General features: G+C 39.8%; 1 protein-coding gene across 3 annotated transcripts in view; it reads left to right on the plus strand.

Annotated features, from left to right (window-relative positions):
* The window catches only part of LOC125454746 (proteasome activator complex subunit 4), a 157,584-nt gene that overhangs the window by 58,823 nt on the left and 84,425 nt on the right, over positions 1-14,336 (plus strand). For all 3 annotated transcript variants that reach the window (XM_048535892.2, XM_048535895.2, XM_048535893.2), the window contains 7 exons: positions 4,259-4,323; positions 7,640-7,790; positions 8,579-8,677; positions 11,018-11,087; positions 13,238-13,305; positions 13,701-13,916; positions 14,112-14,269. In XM_048535892.2, coding sequence (XP_048391849.1) covers positions 4,259-4,323; positions 7,640-7,790; positions 8,579-8,677; positions 11,018-11,087; positions 13,238-13,305; positions 13,701-13,916; positions 14,112-14,269 — 827 coding nt within the window. The remainder of the gene's footprint in view (positions 1-4,258; positions 4,324-7,639; positions 7,791-8,578; positions 8,678-11,017; positions 11,088-13,237; positions 13,306-13,700; positions 13,917-14,111; positions 14,270-14,336) is intronic.

The raw sequence follows: 14,336 nt of genomic DNA on the forward strand, positions 1-14,336 counted from the left end.
TTGTTGAGCTACTCATGAACCAGTCAGATGGTTGTCAGCCTGAGGGCCTCTGTCATCTACAACTGGCTCACAAACCAACTAGCAAACTATTGCTCAACAAATCTTTTGTACACATCCTGTGGTGACAGGATGTTTGAAATGGTCTTCCTACTATTTGAATGAAGCAGCAAGCCAAATACCACTTTGAAAAGCAAGTGATTGAAACTTATTTTGATGTGCAGCAATTCATCCAAAAATCCTTGGATTTAGAACATTCCTTTCCTGATTTCAGTCCACAATAAAAACTTTACATATGACTAACCAATGGAGAATTCTTCTTCCCACTGAAATCCATTTTGCTAGGATTGCTTGATGCCACAACTCTTGAATTTAGCTCATCTGTCATTGTTTGGACCAAGCCAGAAATGGCATCTGGTGCTGATCAGGATCCAGTTGAACATTGGTGAGCAGCTTATTAAGTGTCATTTGACAGCATTGTCGTTGACATTTTCCATCACTTTGCTGACGATGGGGAATAGGCAAATGTCGAGGTAACCAAATGGATTGTATTTTTTCCTGGCAGGTCATAGTTGGGCAGTGTGCCAAAATGCCCCCCCCTCCAAAAAAAGCTCTTAAACTTGTAGAGACTAGCACCTAGAAATCGTATTCCAGGTAGATGTTTATCTTGTAGATGTATTGAAACAACTTACCTGTTCTGGAGCATGTATTCTGTTCTACAACTTTAGTATTACTGTTGACAGGGTCCACAGCCTTTGCTGTTTTCAAGTGCATTCATCTACTACTTATCATGTGGAGTGAACTGAATGAACTGGCGACTGGTATCTGTAGTTTGGGGATTTTAAGAGAATGCCTGGATGAATCATTTGCAAAGCACTACCGACTGAATATGTTTGGAAATGCTTCATTTGACCATGATTTTTGAGCTAAGCTGTTGCGCTCCCCCATCCTAGGAGATGGCAATATTTATGGAACTGTCTCATTCAACTACTGATTTAATTGACCACTGCAATTCATAACTGGATGTGGAACCATTCTCCTTGCTGTTGAATGCTGCATTTGCTATTTAGCTTCCCCAGGTCCTGTGCTGTAGGTTCACCAGGTGCCCATCTTGTTTTTAGGTTATCGAACCTGAAACCAAAGTTATGGCTTATGAGGTAATAATTATTCCAACGCTCTGGCTTTGGTTTGGAGACTTGGGCAACTTAGAGCAGACACTCAGAATTCTACCAGAGGTCATTTCTCAAAATTTTCTAAATCTGGTGTCAAGAAAGGAGGTCCAACAGCAGCACCCTCTGCCAAATCAATATTCTCAACGTTGAGGCACTGATTACTCTAAGCCAGCTCTGCTTGGCAGCTCATTTTGTTTGCTTGACAGTAGCTTGGATATAATACCTCTTACAGATAAGCAGTCTTCTGCCTTTCATACAAGGGCTGAACGTTTGCATTTCCCTGGGTGTGAATTGATTGCACCCAATATTACACATTGCTAAAGATGCAATACCCTGAGCCCTGCTACACATTTTTGTATGTGGATGGCTTTGGGTAGCCCAGATACCCATGGGCTGCTTGTTTGCGTTTTGTTTAGCCTGAACCTGAAAAGTTTCTGCTGCACCCCAACATGCCTTGGTGTCTGGCTCATAGAATCATAGAACTCCTACAGTGTGTAAACAGGCCATTCGGCCCAACAAGTCCACACTTTGATTACCCTTTCCCTGTAACTCAACATTTCCCATGTTTAATGCACCTAGTTTACACACCCCAGACCCTATGGGCAATTTTAGTATGGCCAATCCACCTAACCTGCACATCTTGGACTGTGGGAAGAAACTGGAGCAGCTGGAGGACACCCATGCAGACACAGGGAGAATGTCTGTGTGGAGTTTGCACAATCGCGCAAGGGTAGAATCGAAACCGGTCCCTGGCGCTGTGAGGCAGCAGTGCCAACCCACTGAACCACCATGCCTCCCTGGCTGAGTTGACATGACAGGTTGTTAATTGCAGTGATCTTCACTGGGGACTGAATGCAGTCACAGCAATCTTGCTGGAAGCAGTGTGCCACTGACCATATGACTGGGGATGGTGGGCCCTGTATGGGTCATTTAACTGTCTGCTGACTAAGTTGGTGTGCGGCATGGTCAACCTCAGTGGTTATGTTCTGGGCTTGAGTAGGACAACAAACAAAGAACGAAGAAAATTACAGCACAGGAATAGGCCCTTCGGCCCTCCAAGCCTGCGCTGATCAAGATCCTCTGTCTAACCTGTCATCTATTTTCTAAGGGTCTGTGTCCATTTGCTCCCTGCCCATCCATGTACCTGTCCAAACATATCGTAAAAGATGCTAACGTGTCTGCGTCTACCACCTCCGCTGGCAATGCGTTCCAGGCACCCACCACCCTCTGTGTAAAGAACTTTCCACGCATATCTCAATGCGTGGGATCCCAATGCAATGTAAAATTCCCCACTACAGAATTAAATTTTGACTGGGATAACTCTTCCTTGGCCCTATGAAATTGTCACCTGGCAAAAGAATTCAACCCTTTCAAAAAAGAAAATGGAAGGAAAATGAGATTGACGGAGACAAAAATCTTGAATTTTTATTAGTTTGTGGGATATGTGTTTCACTGGCTAGACCAGCACAATTACCCATTCCCATTTATCCTTGATTGTAGTGGTGATCTGTCTTGACCAGCCATTGTCAAGAGGTTTTAATCACAACTACAGTGTTATTAGGAGGAAGTTCCAGGATTTTGACTTAATGAAGAAACAGCAATATATGTTGACCAAGCAGTTGACGTGGTGTACATGGACTTCACTAAAGCCTTTGAGGTTCCACATGGTAGGCTATTGGAGAAAATAGAGAGGCACGGGATTGAGGGAGATTTAGCAGTTTGAATTAGAAACTGGCTTTCCGTAAGAAGGCAACAAATGGTGGTTGATGGAAAATATTCAGTCTGGAGTCCTGTTACTATTGTGTGCCTCAAGGATCTGTTTTGGGACCACTGCTGTTTGTCATTTTTATAAGTGACTTGGACGCAGACCTAAGTGGATGGGTTAGTAAGTTTGCAGATGACACTAAAGTCACTGGAGTGGTGGACAGTGTGGAAGAATATTGCAGGTTGCAGGGAGACTTGGATAAACTGCAGAATTGGGCTGAAAGGTGGCAAATCGAGTTTAATACTGATAAATGTGAGGTGATTCACTTTAGGAGGAATAATAGGAAGGCAGAATACCGGGTCAATGAAAAGATTCCTGGTAGTGTAGATGTGCAGAGGGGTCTTGTGTCCATGTACATAGATCCCTGAAAGTTGCCACCCAGGTTGATAGTGCTGTTAAGAAGGTTTACGGTGTGTTAGGTTTTATTGGTAGAGGGATTGAGTTCCGGAGCTGTGATGTCATGCTGCAACTGTACAAAACGCTAGTGTGGCCTCATTTGGAATGTTGCGTGCAGCCGTGGTTGCCCCATTACAGGAAGCATTGGAAAAGGTGCAGAGGAGATTTACCAGGATGTTGCCTGGTCTGGAGTGTAGGCGCAGTGGAGAACGGCTGAGGGACTTGTGTCTGTTCTCATTGGAGAAAAGGAGGCTAAGAGGGGATTTAATAGAGACGTATAAGGTGATCAGAGGATTAGATTGGGTCGACAGAGTCTTTTTCTGAGGATGATGACTTCAACTTGTACAAGGGGGCATAGCTACAAATTGAGGGATGATAGATTTAAGACAGATGTCAGAGGCAGGTTCTTTACGCAGAGAATGGTGAGGGCGTGGAATGCCCTGCCTGCCGATGTAGTTAACTCAGCCACATTAGGGGCATTTAAACAGTCCTTGGATAAGCATATGGATCATGATGGGATAGTGTAGGGAGAGGTGCTTGGATTAGTTCACAGGTCGGCGCAACATTGAGGGCCGAAGGGCCTGTTCTGCGCTGTAATGTTGTATGTTCAAATCTGTATAGCATATGGCTTGGAGCAGAACATACAGGTTGTGCTGTTTTCATCCACCTGCCCTTGTCCTTCCAGGTGGCAGAAGTCATGGGTTTGGAAGGTGCTGTTGAAGGAGCGTGAGTGAGTTGGAACAGTGCATCTTGTAGATGATGTACACTGCTGCTAACGTACATCAGCAGTGCAGAGTGCGAGTGTTGGATGGGGTGCCAATCGAGTGGGCTGCTTTGTTCTGACGTGATTCTGCTTGAACTGTGCATATAAAAGCTTTTGACTTTGAATGTTTTTGCCTCAAATGACATTGTTTTTCTTCTGTTTTAGGTAGAGAGGGAACTTTGCTCAGCCACAGCAGAATTTGAAGACTTTGTACTTCAATTTATGGACAGGTAAGTTTTTAGAGATTATGGATCATGATAATAACAGTTTGTACATTACAGTCAGAATCTACAGAATCCCTACAGGGTCATACAGGCCGTTCGGCCCAATAGCTCCACCCTGACTCTCCAAATAGCATCCCACCCAACTCACACCACTATCCCTGCTTTTCCTATGGCTAATCCACCTAGTCTGAATTGCCCATGATGTCCAAGGATGTGCAATGTGGCCAGGCCACCTAACCTGCACATCTTTGGACTGGGAATGGAAACCCATTCAGACATGGAGAGTATGTGCAAACTCCACACACAGTCGCCCACGGGTGGAATTGAACCTGGGTCACTGGTAATGTGAGGCAGCAGTGCTAACTACAGAGCCACTGTGCTGCCCATTATTAGATAAATTCTGAATTGTATTGGTAGCGTGTTTATAAAACTCCTTTCTAAAAATCTGTTTAAGATTGACATATGTCAACATATGCAAGCAAATAGTAAACTCAGTTTTAATTCTATCACGTTTACTTAAGGGATAGAGGAGTAACCTGAGAAGTGCTAGTGTTCCCATTCCTGGTGCTATCTTAGGTACAAAATGGAAAAATAAAGAAATAAGTTAAATGTTATAGTTCTACGTATAAAGTGGCTAAAAAAATATAGTCCTTTTGCCATGGGCCTGCTTCCATGCAGTTCCATTTTATCCTAACATGGAAATTAATCTTAAAATTATTGCAGATCCTGGGGAGACTAACAAAGCAGTGGTCATGTCTAAATTATTTTGTATATTCCTTTTGGAAGGAGCAGTTTCCACTGGTGTACTAGTTGGTGTTTTCTTAATCAAAGTGGTCTGTCTGCTTGGAGAAGTTATCGACTCAGAAATACACATAATTAGTCACAACAATTGGAGTAAGAAGAGGGTGCATTTTAATTTGATTTTTGCAAAAATGAACTTTTCAAATGTGAATCAGTTGCCAATTAGATTAGATAATGTAAGCATTTTTAACAGTATGCATTAGTATTTCAAACATTGTGGAGATTAGAATGACCATTCTTGCTGACTGTTGACCCATTTTCTAAACAACTTGAAGTTGCATGTTGCTTTCATGTTTATTATTTATTTATTGGCTGAGTATCTTTAGCAAGTTCATAAGGGATACAGGAGTAACGTGAAACGTGCTAGTGTCCCCATTCCTGGTGCCATCCTTTATCGGTCCTGAGAAGATGGTGGTGCGCTGCCATCTTAAGCCATTGCCATCCATGTTGCTTTTACTTTTTGTATGAGTGAAGTAGGAATTGAAATCACTTTTTACCAAATTGATAGACTTTGATTTAAAGTCATAGGCAGTTGGGTGGGTTGTTTAATGAATGATCAGTCTGCTATCCCTCTGTTATAAACACAAATAGATCACTAAAATATAATCCTATTGAAAACAGATGTATGTAAGATGATATTGCATGATAAGGAGATTGAGGATCTTACATTCATGATTTTAAAATTAATTGTTTAAGTACCTTGAGTAGAGTAGTAATAAAACAAGAAATAAATTCAGGGTAGACCATATAGCCCCACCAGTCTATTCTGTTAGATGATGATCGAATGTGTACCAGTGGCTTGACTTATAATCCCTTGATACCATGTTTCACAAAGAACACATCTTTTTTCTTGATGCTTAGTTGTTTAAAATACTGCATTACCTTTTGAATGAAGAGTATTTCAGATTTTTGCTGTCATGCAAATGAAAAATATGCATTTTCTCTCCCAAATGCCAAAGTCCTCATTTTAAGGCACTGTCTCCTTGGTCCGGATGCCTTCCCACAGGAAACAGTTATGATTCTACCCTAAGTTGTTGCCATTCTAAACGTGGTTGATTTGAGAAATCCCATTCCTTCTGTATCAAAGAAAAATTAGTTTGTGCAACTGATATTCATTGTGTGTAATTCTAAACTGGTTGCTCAATGTAATTTTCTTTAATTCAATTGGGAATTAATTCTGTGAAAACCCAGCAATGTGTGGAAACAACTCCAAGATTAAGGACGGAACACTGATTTTTCTAGGTTGATGGCAGAGGATGTAAGACCAGAAATGTTTGACACTTCAAGATATTTTCATTGCCAATTTGTTGGCTTTTTGCACCTTTTTTGCAACTGCTGAGCCATTAAGTTTTGAATTTATCATGTATTTAAATTAACAATAACAACATTGCAGGTGTTCCATGCAGTTCTTCCTCAACACTGACAAACTCTTCTAATGAGTATAATTGTTTTCTACAAATTTCTTAACATATTTAAATTCTGCAGCTTTTATGTACTGCTTTGTTAATATTTGGAAGCATGGTCACTGAGTTTGTAGGACATCACCAGTAAACTAGCCGATGGTGACATTGGCAGTGCTGTCAAGTAGCACCTGCTTAGTGACCAAATCAAAGTTTGGGTACTGGTAGGGCCACTTAGCTCCCGACCTCATTACAGGCTTGGTTCAAACGTGGACAGAAGAGCTGAATTCCAGAGGTGAGGGAGAGTGACATCAAGGCGACATTCAACAGTGTAGCATCAAGGAGCCCTAGCAAAATTGGAATCAATGGGTAGCAGTGGGTAAACTCTCCACAGGTTGGGGTTGTACATGACACACAGGAAGATGCTTGTTTGAGTAGAGTCATCACAGTTCCGGGATATCTCTGAAGGAGTAGTGTCCTTAGTTGTCCTAGTGAGAATCACTGCCTCTCAAAGTAGGGTGGTACAATGGCTCAGTGGATAACCCTGCTTAATACAGCACTAGGAACTAGTGTTCGATTTTAGCCATGGGTGACTGTGCCTGTGTGGGGTTTGCACACTTTCCCTGTATCTGCGTGGGGTTTCTACTGGGTGCCGCAGTTTCCCGCCACAGTCCGAAGATATTCAGTTTAGGTGGATTAGCCATACTAAATTGTCTATGTCCAGGGATGTGCAGGGTACGTGGATTATCCATGGTAAACGTGGGGTTACAGACATGGAGTAACGTGCTAAGTCCGGGTGGGCTGCTTTTAGTCGGGTCGATGTGGACTTGATGGACCGAATGGTCTCTTTCTGTACTGTAGGAATTCTGTGATTCATGGTATGAAGTCACTTAGTGTTTCTAAACAATTGAGGATAGGTATCATCTGTCTTTTGCAGTTTTTGTTTTCATTGTGTTATATTTATGGTTTCCGAGTCTTGGTCATACAATTTTATTTGATTCAAGTTCTGTTTCAGCTGTCTTTCCTGGAGTGATTAACCAAAGGATTCATTTTCTTCAATGTAGAGAAAATTGAATATGTGTATACTTCAGTGTATTTACATCTGTTTTGTTTGGGTTTAGATGTTTTGCTTTGATTGAAATTAGTACACTGGAACAGACAAGAGAAGAAACAGAAACTGAGAAGATGACTCATTTGGAAAGCTTGGTTGAACTGGGACTCTCTTCAACTTTTAGTACCATTCTCACACAGTGCTCCAAAGAGATTTTTCTGGTATATTGATTCCAATTATATTGAGTTAGTTAGCTGTAAATCTATGAGAAGGAAGTGTTGTACTATGGTTTCTGAAATGTTTTGTGCTTTCACCCAGAGTTTTGTTTCTCTTGCTGCCGTACCCTCAAATGTAGAAGATTATCTATGAAGCAACAAATAAATATCTAGTTACCACGCTATTTAACTGCAAAACCTAATGGCTTGGTTAAAATCAAAATTTATTTTTGTTGCAGAAGTAAACTTAGTTCCATGCGGTTGAAACATCTGAATTTTATTAGGTGTTTGCGTCCTCAAATAAATAAATTGCTGTCTAATTTCAACAAATTCTAATTACTTGGTGCTTTAGAGTAGGTGCGCGGGGTGGGAGAGGGGTGCATGGTTTGTGCACAGCTTGTAAATAAAAATGCCAGAAAACATTATGGCATCTCATTGAAATAAAAATTGAGGTGACATTGTTTTTATAAATCACCTGCCTTTCTTCTTTGCCCAAGTGACACCAATGTGCAGATGTTTTTAATATTCTGAATGCTTTCAATTTTATTATCATATTTATGACCATTAGGTTTAAGTATAAATGTAATGTTGTTATATGCTAATGTGTCAGAATCTCTGAGCATTTATGCACCAATCAGCAAGAACACTCAATGTAACAATGCTAGTTCTTAAAACCATGCTGGTTCCTTATCATACTTTGTGGAAAGAATTGAAAAGAAAGAAAAGAGAACTTTTTTAGCAAAATAAGCATGTCTAATATATTGTAATAATTTGTTTATTCTGTTTTATTGTAGGTTGCTTTGGAGAAGGTGTTTAACTTTGCTACAACAAATATTTTTGAGACTCGTGTTGCTGGCAGAATGGTGGCAGACATGTGTCGGGCAGCTTCTAAGGTTTGTAACAACTAAAATTGTTGTAATATACAAGGGGCTGCAAATTGATTTCACCCACAAATTAATTAAATTATGGTTACCTTCAATGCAGCATTTTTTTTAACAATGCAGTGCTTTGTATCCGTTTTTGATTGTGTCATAAAGTAGTGCTTGTCAGTCATGCATCTGCTGGAGGGCATGGGGTATCAATCTTCAAATTGTACACCAATCTATTCAAAGCAAATTAGTTATTTAAATCAGAAGACAATGTAGTATTATAAAAAAGTGACTTTGACAATGCTTTTGTTTTCACATCTGGATCCCAGTTTTATTATTGCTCAAGTTTTTAAATTAACCATCTTGTCATATACATTCCCAGAGGGGTGTTTGCAGCCTTAAACTATATTAAGGTAGATAAATCTCTTGTGCTTGATCAAATCTATCCTCTGACATTGTGGGAGGCTAGGAAAGAAATTGCAGAAGCCCTTGAGGTGTTTACTTCATCTTTAGCCATTAATCAAGTTCTGAAAGATTGCAAAGTGGCTAATGTTGTTCCATTGTTTATGAAAGGTAGCAAAGACAAGCCAGGGAACTGCAGGCCAGTGAGCCTGACATCAGTGATAGGCAAGTTATTGGAGAGGATGCTGAGGGACAGGATCAACCAACATTGGGATAGTCAAGATTTGATTAGAGATAGTCAGCGTGGATTTGTATGCGGGAAGTCATATCAGACACATCTTTAAGTTTATTTCGACTAGGTGTAACCCAGAAGATAAATAAGGCTAGAGCAGTCCATATAGACTTCAGTAAGACCTTTGACAAGGTCCCGCATATCGGTCTAGTCTTGAAGGTTAGGTCACATGAGATCCAGGGAGAGCTAGTTAATTGGATTCAAAATTGACTTGATGGTAGGAAGCAGAAGGTGATGGTCGATGGGTTGTTTTCTTGGACTGGAGGCCTGTGATGAGTAATGCAGCACAGGGGGCTGGGGCTAGGACCTTTTGTTATTTGTTATTTACATAAATGATCTGATGTGAAAGTACAGGGCATGATTGGTAAGCTTGCGGATGATACAAAGTTAGGAGGCATAGTTGATAACAAGGAAGGTCCTCAAAAATTAGAGGGATCTTGATCAGTTGGGGAAGTGGGCTGAGAATTGGCAAATGCAATTCAACACTGATAAGTGTGAGGTGTTGTATTTTGGAAAGTCAAAAGGTAGGACTTCTACAATAAATGGTAGGGTCCTGAGGAGTGTTGTGGAACTGAGGGACTTGGAAGTACAAGTACATAGTTTGTTGAAAGCGGCATCACAGGTAAGCAGGGTGACGGCGAATGCATTTAGCATGCTGACCTTCACCGGTTGAGGCATTGAATGTATGAATTGGGACGTCTTGTCACAGTTGTACAAGTCATTGGTGAGGCTGCACTTGGAGGATTGTTTACTGTTTTGGTCACCCTGTTGTTGGAAAGACATGGTTAAAGTGGAAAGTGTGCAAAGAAGATTTACAAAGATGTTGCTAGGCCCCATTGCTAGGTAGGTGGATGGGAAGGATTGAGAGGGATATGGTCCAAATGTGAGCAATTGGAACTAGCTGAGTGCGCACCGTGGTCAGCATGGACCAATTTGGGCCAAAGAGCCTGTTTCCATGCTCTTTTACTCTGACTGTATTACTCTATTACATCTTAAATCCATTATTCGCTTCCTCAGAAGTTACATTTTCAAATTAGCTTCCCTCTCCTTCCTTAATGCCATATGCCAATATCTTGTCTCAGATCTGTCTTTTAGCCAAGATTAGCTACTACATAACTCGGCTGCTGCCCTGCCCCTTTTCTTGCTGTCTGTTGTTTCTCATCAAGGCTGTTGTTATAATCCTGATCTTAGTTTGTAAGAGTGCCTCTGCACCACCTGTCTGAAAATATACCATTTGATTTCAGATACAATAATGAATGCTGCATCTAATTAGCATTCACATTATCTAGAAAAATCAGTATACTATTTAAATGGTGGTGTGATGGGAGATCTGGATGGCCTTTGTAATTGCTCCATTTGGACAAATTGTCCATTATTGCAGCAGCTGTCTGTTCCTCAATAAATTCTGTCCTTTGATCTATTGAATACACGAATAGATTTTGAGAGAGTAATTTTGAGGTCTGTTTACTGAACAACAGGCGTTCCATAATTTCATTGCTTCTGGTGACGAATCCAGTTTGCAAGATGGTCTGCCACTATTGGAATAAGATTAAATTGCATGTATGAGCTTCTGGAGAAATGCTGCAGTCTGCTATCGACTGCACTTTTGCAATAAAAAAAACACTTGCTACGATATCTCTGAATATGCAGTTTATTTTCTTTCTTTCCAGTGTCGTCCAGCAGCGGCTCTGAAACGATTTGTACCACATTGCTGCAATGTAATAGCGCAACTAACCATAAGTAAGTTTTAAAGTGGTAATTATGAACTTAAATATGTAGCTCAGTGCTCAGAAGTTGTTCGTAACAAATTTCTTCTTGGAAGGAGGCCTTTGGATAAAGATTGCTTTTGAGTTTTCAGTGCAAATTGTGTTTCAACTCCCCTGAGGGCTAGGTATCACGTTAACGTGTAGGTGTTTGCGTTATCTTTGGTACTATAATTCATTCCCTTATTTTCAATCTGCGAGGCATCATTATCCCAATATTAACTCAACCTATTAACTATTCCAACCCTGGTAGCTCCAAACAATTCCACTCCTTATATGTCTACTTTCTAAGACTTCATTTCATACTGAAATGCTCGTACAAATCCTTAAATTGTATTATTCAAGTTGTTCAGCATCAGACTTGGTATCATTTCTAGGCTTACATTAGAATTTACAATTATTTCGGCTTGCCCTCCCTTTTACTTCTCATTTGTTTTTATTTCTGAAGTTACTTGAGTGTTTTATTTTTCCTATTAGTCTTCAATTAGAGTTGTCTGTTTCCACTGCAGCAGAGTCTTTCTTGTTGGTTTAAAACTTCAGTATGCTGCACTGTACGAGTAGATATCTAACCCTATAAGTTTAAATTGCTGGGACTGAAATTTGTAAGTATTGCAATGAGAATGGATTTTGTGGAATGACACGAAGTCAGTTGATTCAAGTTTGGCTGCTTGAAGCTCAGTTTCCTGTATACATCAGAATTTCTATTTATTTTTCATCAATTTGTTATCACCCAAAGGATGGACTTCCTTGTCCAAAACTGGTGTTTGTTTAATTGAAAAAGCACCAGTTTCTGAGGTTATTAAAGATTGGTCTCATCCATGTTTTGTCCACGAAACCAGAAATCTTTAAAGCAACAAAATCAGCAATTGCTGGGAAATCTCAGCAAGTCTGGGAAATCTGTGGAGATAAAGCAGTGTTAATGTTTCGAGTCCAGTGTCCTTCAGGTTTTCTGAAAAAGTGTCACTGGACCCGAAATGTTAACACTGCTTTATCTCCACAGATGCTGTTGGACTTGCTAAGGTTTCCAGCAATTTCTGTTTGTGTTTCTGATTTCCAGCATCCGCGGTCTTTTGTTTGTTTTTAAAAAGGAACAACTTTAAAACATTTTTGAGCATCTTGACAGGTGCTAAAATACTTGGTGAGGTTTCCCTTTGATGGTCTAATAAGTAAGTGGTAACAGAATAAATGGTCAGCTACATCTGTTTAAAAGAAAGTGTGCCACAATGTTAGCTAATGTACATTAAATTTTGCACATGAATTTTCTTTCTTCCAATTGTCTTATCTGTAAGATAATGCTACTATAATATCCTGAGCAGTGCAACCAGGTTAGAAACTGTAGTGAATAATCTATTATAGCAATGAATTTCAGAATAGAAGGGTGTAACATCAAATATGTTTATATACATGTAGATATGATTGTGACTTGTCTGTTGGTAATCCCAAGTTTCCACTTTTCTTTCTTAAATGGAAGACTGTGCCCAAACAACAACAGATTTCTGGGACGAATGTGCAGAAAGGACAGATGAGAAAAGCATTGTGGGTTTGGTTCTTAGCTTTTAAATGCTTTTGAAATCAATCAGAGAGGTTTGGACTGTGGAATTAAGGAAAATGTGACACAATTGGTTTGAGTCTAGAATGCAGAATAAGAATACATGTATCTTTATCAGATTGCAAAGATGTCTGTACTCGTTTGGTAGAGTGTATGGTGAGACTATTGCTATTAATATGAAATCTGAATGTGGGACTAAAAAGGCAATCTTAAAAATTATCTGGCATCAGTTTAGGTCTCATGACAGTTTTTAACATCCCTCGGGGACTAAGAGGGCATTGCTAGGCTAACAGGACTGATAAAAATTGTCAGATGCAAATTGATGTTGAGGTATGTCAAGACATGCGTTCTGGAAATGGGGAAAACTGCACCTGTGCTTGCAATGATAAAGGAAGCAGAACACAGTCTTAACAGCTTGGATGACTTGTTAGGGAAACTAAAGAGTTTTCTTGCTGGAAAGATAATCTAAGTCTTATCACATTGCAATCCTCATCTCTGTCTTGAGAGTTTTGATTGAATGTAAATCTGCTTGCTTGGGAAAAAGCCTTATAAAATACAAACGTTTTTGTTCTTTGTAGATGATGATGTGTTGCAGGAACAGGAGTTGGATAAGGAGCTGCTTTGGAATCTCCAGCTGTTATCAGAGGTAAATATTAAAAATGCAAGATTAATCTCAGGATAGTGTTAAATGACCTGTTACATCCATGATAGTATTTTAAAGTTGTTTTGCTTCTCTATCGGCTTGATTTGCTTTAGAGCCCCTCAATTAACACCTTCATTTGGATTTTTCTTTTATCTCTACTGTAATGTTGAGTTCAGAAAATGTAGGAAATTGACTTGAGCTCATAATGGCCAAAATTGAGTATTACCAGATTATACGCATCCCATGATAAATCGTCAAGACTAGATATCCGATTAACTTGGAAACCAAAATGGAAGAGGACATAATCAAAAAGCATAAAATTTAGCTAAATGTTCTCAACTTGGGAGAATGTTATTGTAGATTTATAGCTTAAAGGTAGATGGTTAACTTTTTTTCAGGTAACACGTGTAGATGGTGATAAGCTGCTACCTTACAAGGATCAACTTATAAAGATTCTGCAAAGAACATTGCACCTGAAATGTAAGCAGGGATATATTCTTGCTGGAAACCTGTTGCATCATCTACTTCGTTCAACTACACTAATCTATCCAACAGAGTACTGCAGTGTGCCAGGTGGTTTTGATAAAGCTTTCACAGAGTACTTGCCAATTAAGGTATACATTCATGATTTTAAAATATGATAATGATGTATCCATCTAATTTGTATTTTTGATTGTACCGCAGCGAAATACCACATTGCATAAATTTATAGTATTGTTGATCAATTTGAATGTTTTCATTAAGCCATTGAATTTTTAAAAAATGCATTTATCACACTATCTCCTCCTTTGACCAAAACATGTTTGTAGGATTGGGGACGACCAGGAGACCTTTGGAAGTTAGGAATTCAGTGGCATGTGGCTTCTCCGGAGGAGATCAATTTTGCATACTATCTGTTGGACAACTTCCTTCAGCCAGAACTGCACAGGCTCCGACAATGTGCCAATGGAGAAATAGAAATGTCTAGGTTTGTTTCACATCAATAATAATGGCAAACTTTCAGGAATAGATCGGGAATGGAAGGCTTAGGTGGT

This window comes from Stegostoma tigrinum, chromosome 9, assembly GCF_030684315.1.
Source record: "Stegostoma tigrinum isolate sSteTig4 chromosome 9, sSteTig4.hap1, whole genome shotgun sequence".
Taxonomy (NCBI): Eukaryota; Metazoa; Chordata; class Chondrichthyes; order Orectolobiformes; family Stegostomatidae; genus Stegostoma; species Stegostoma tigrinum.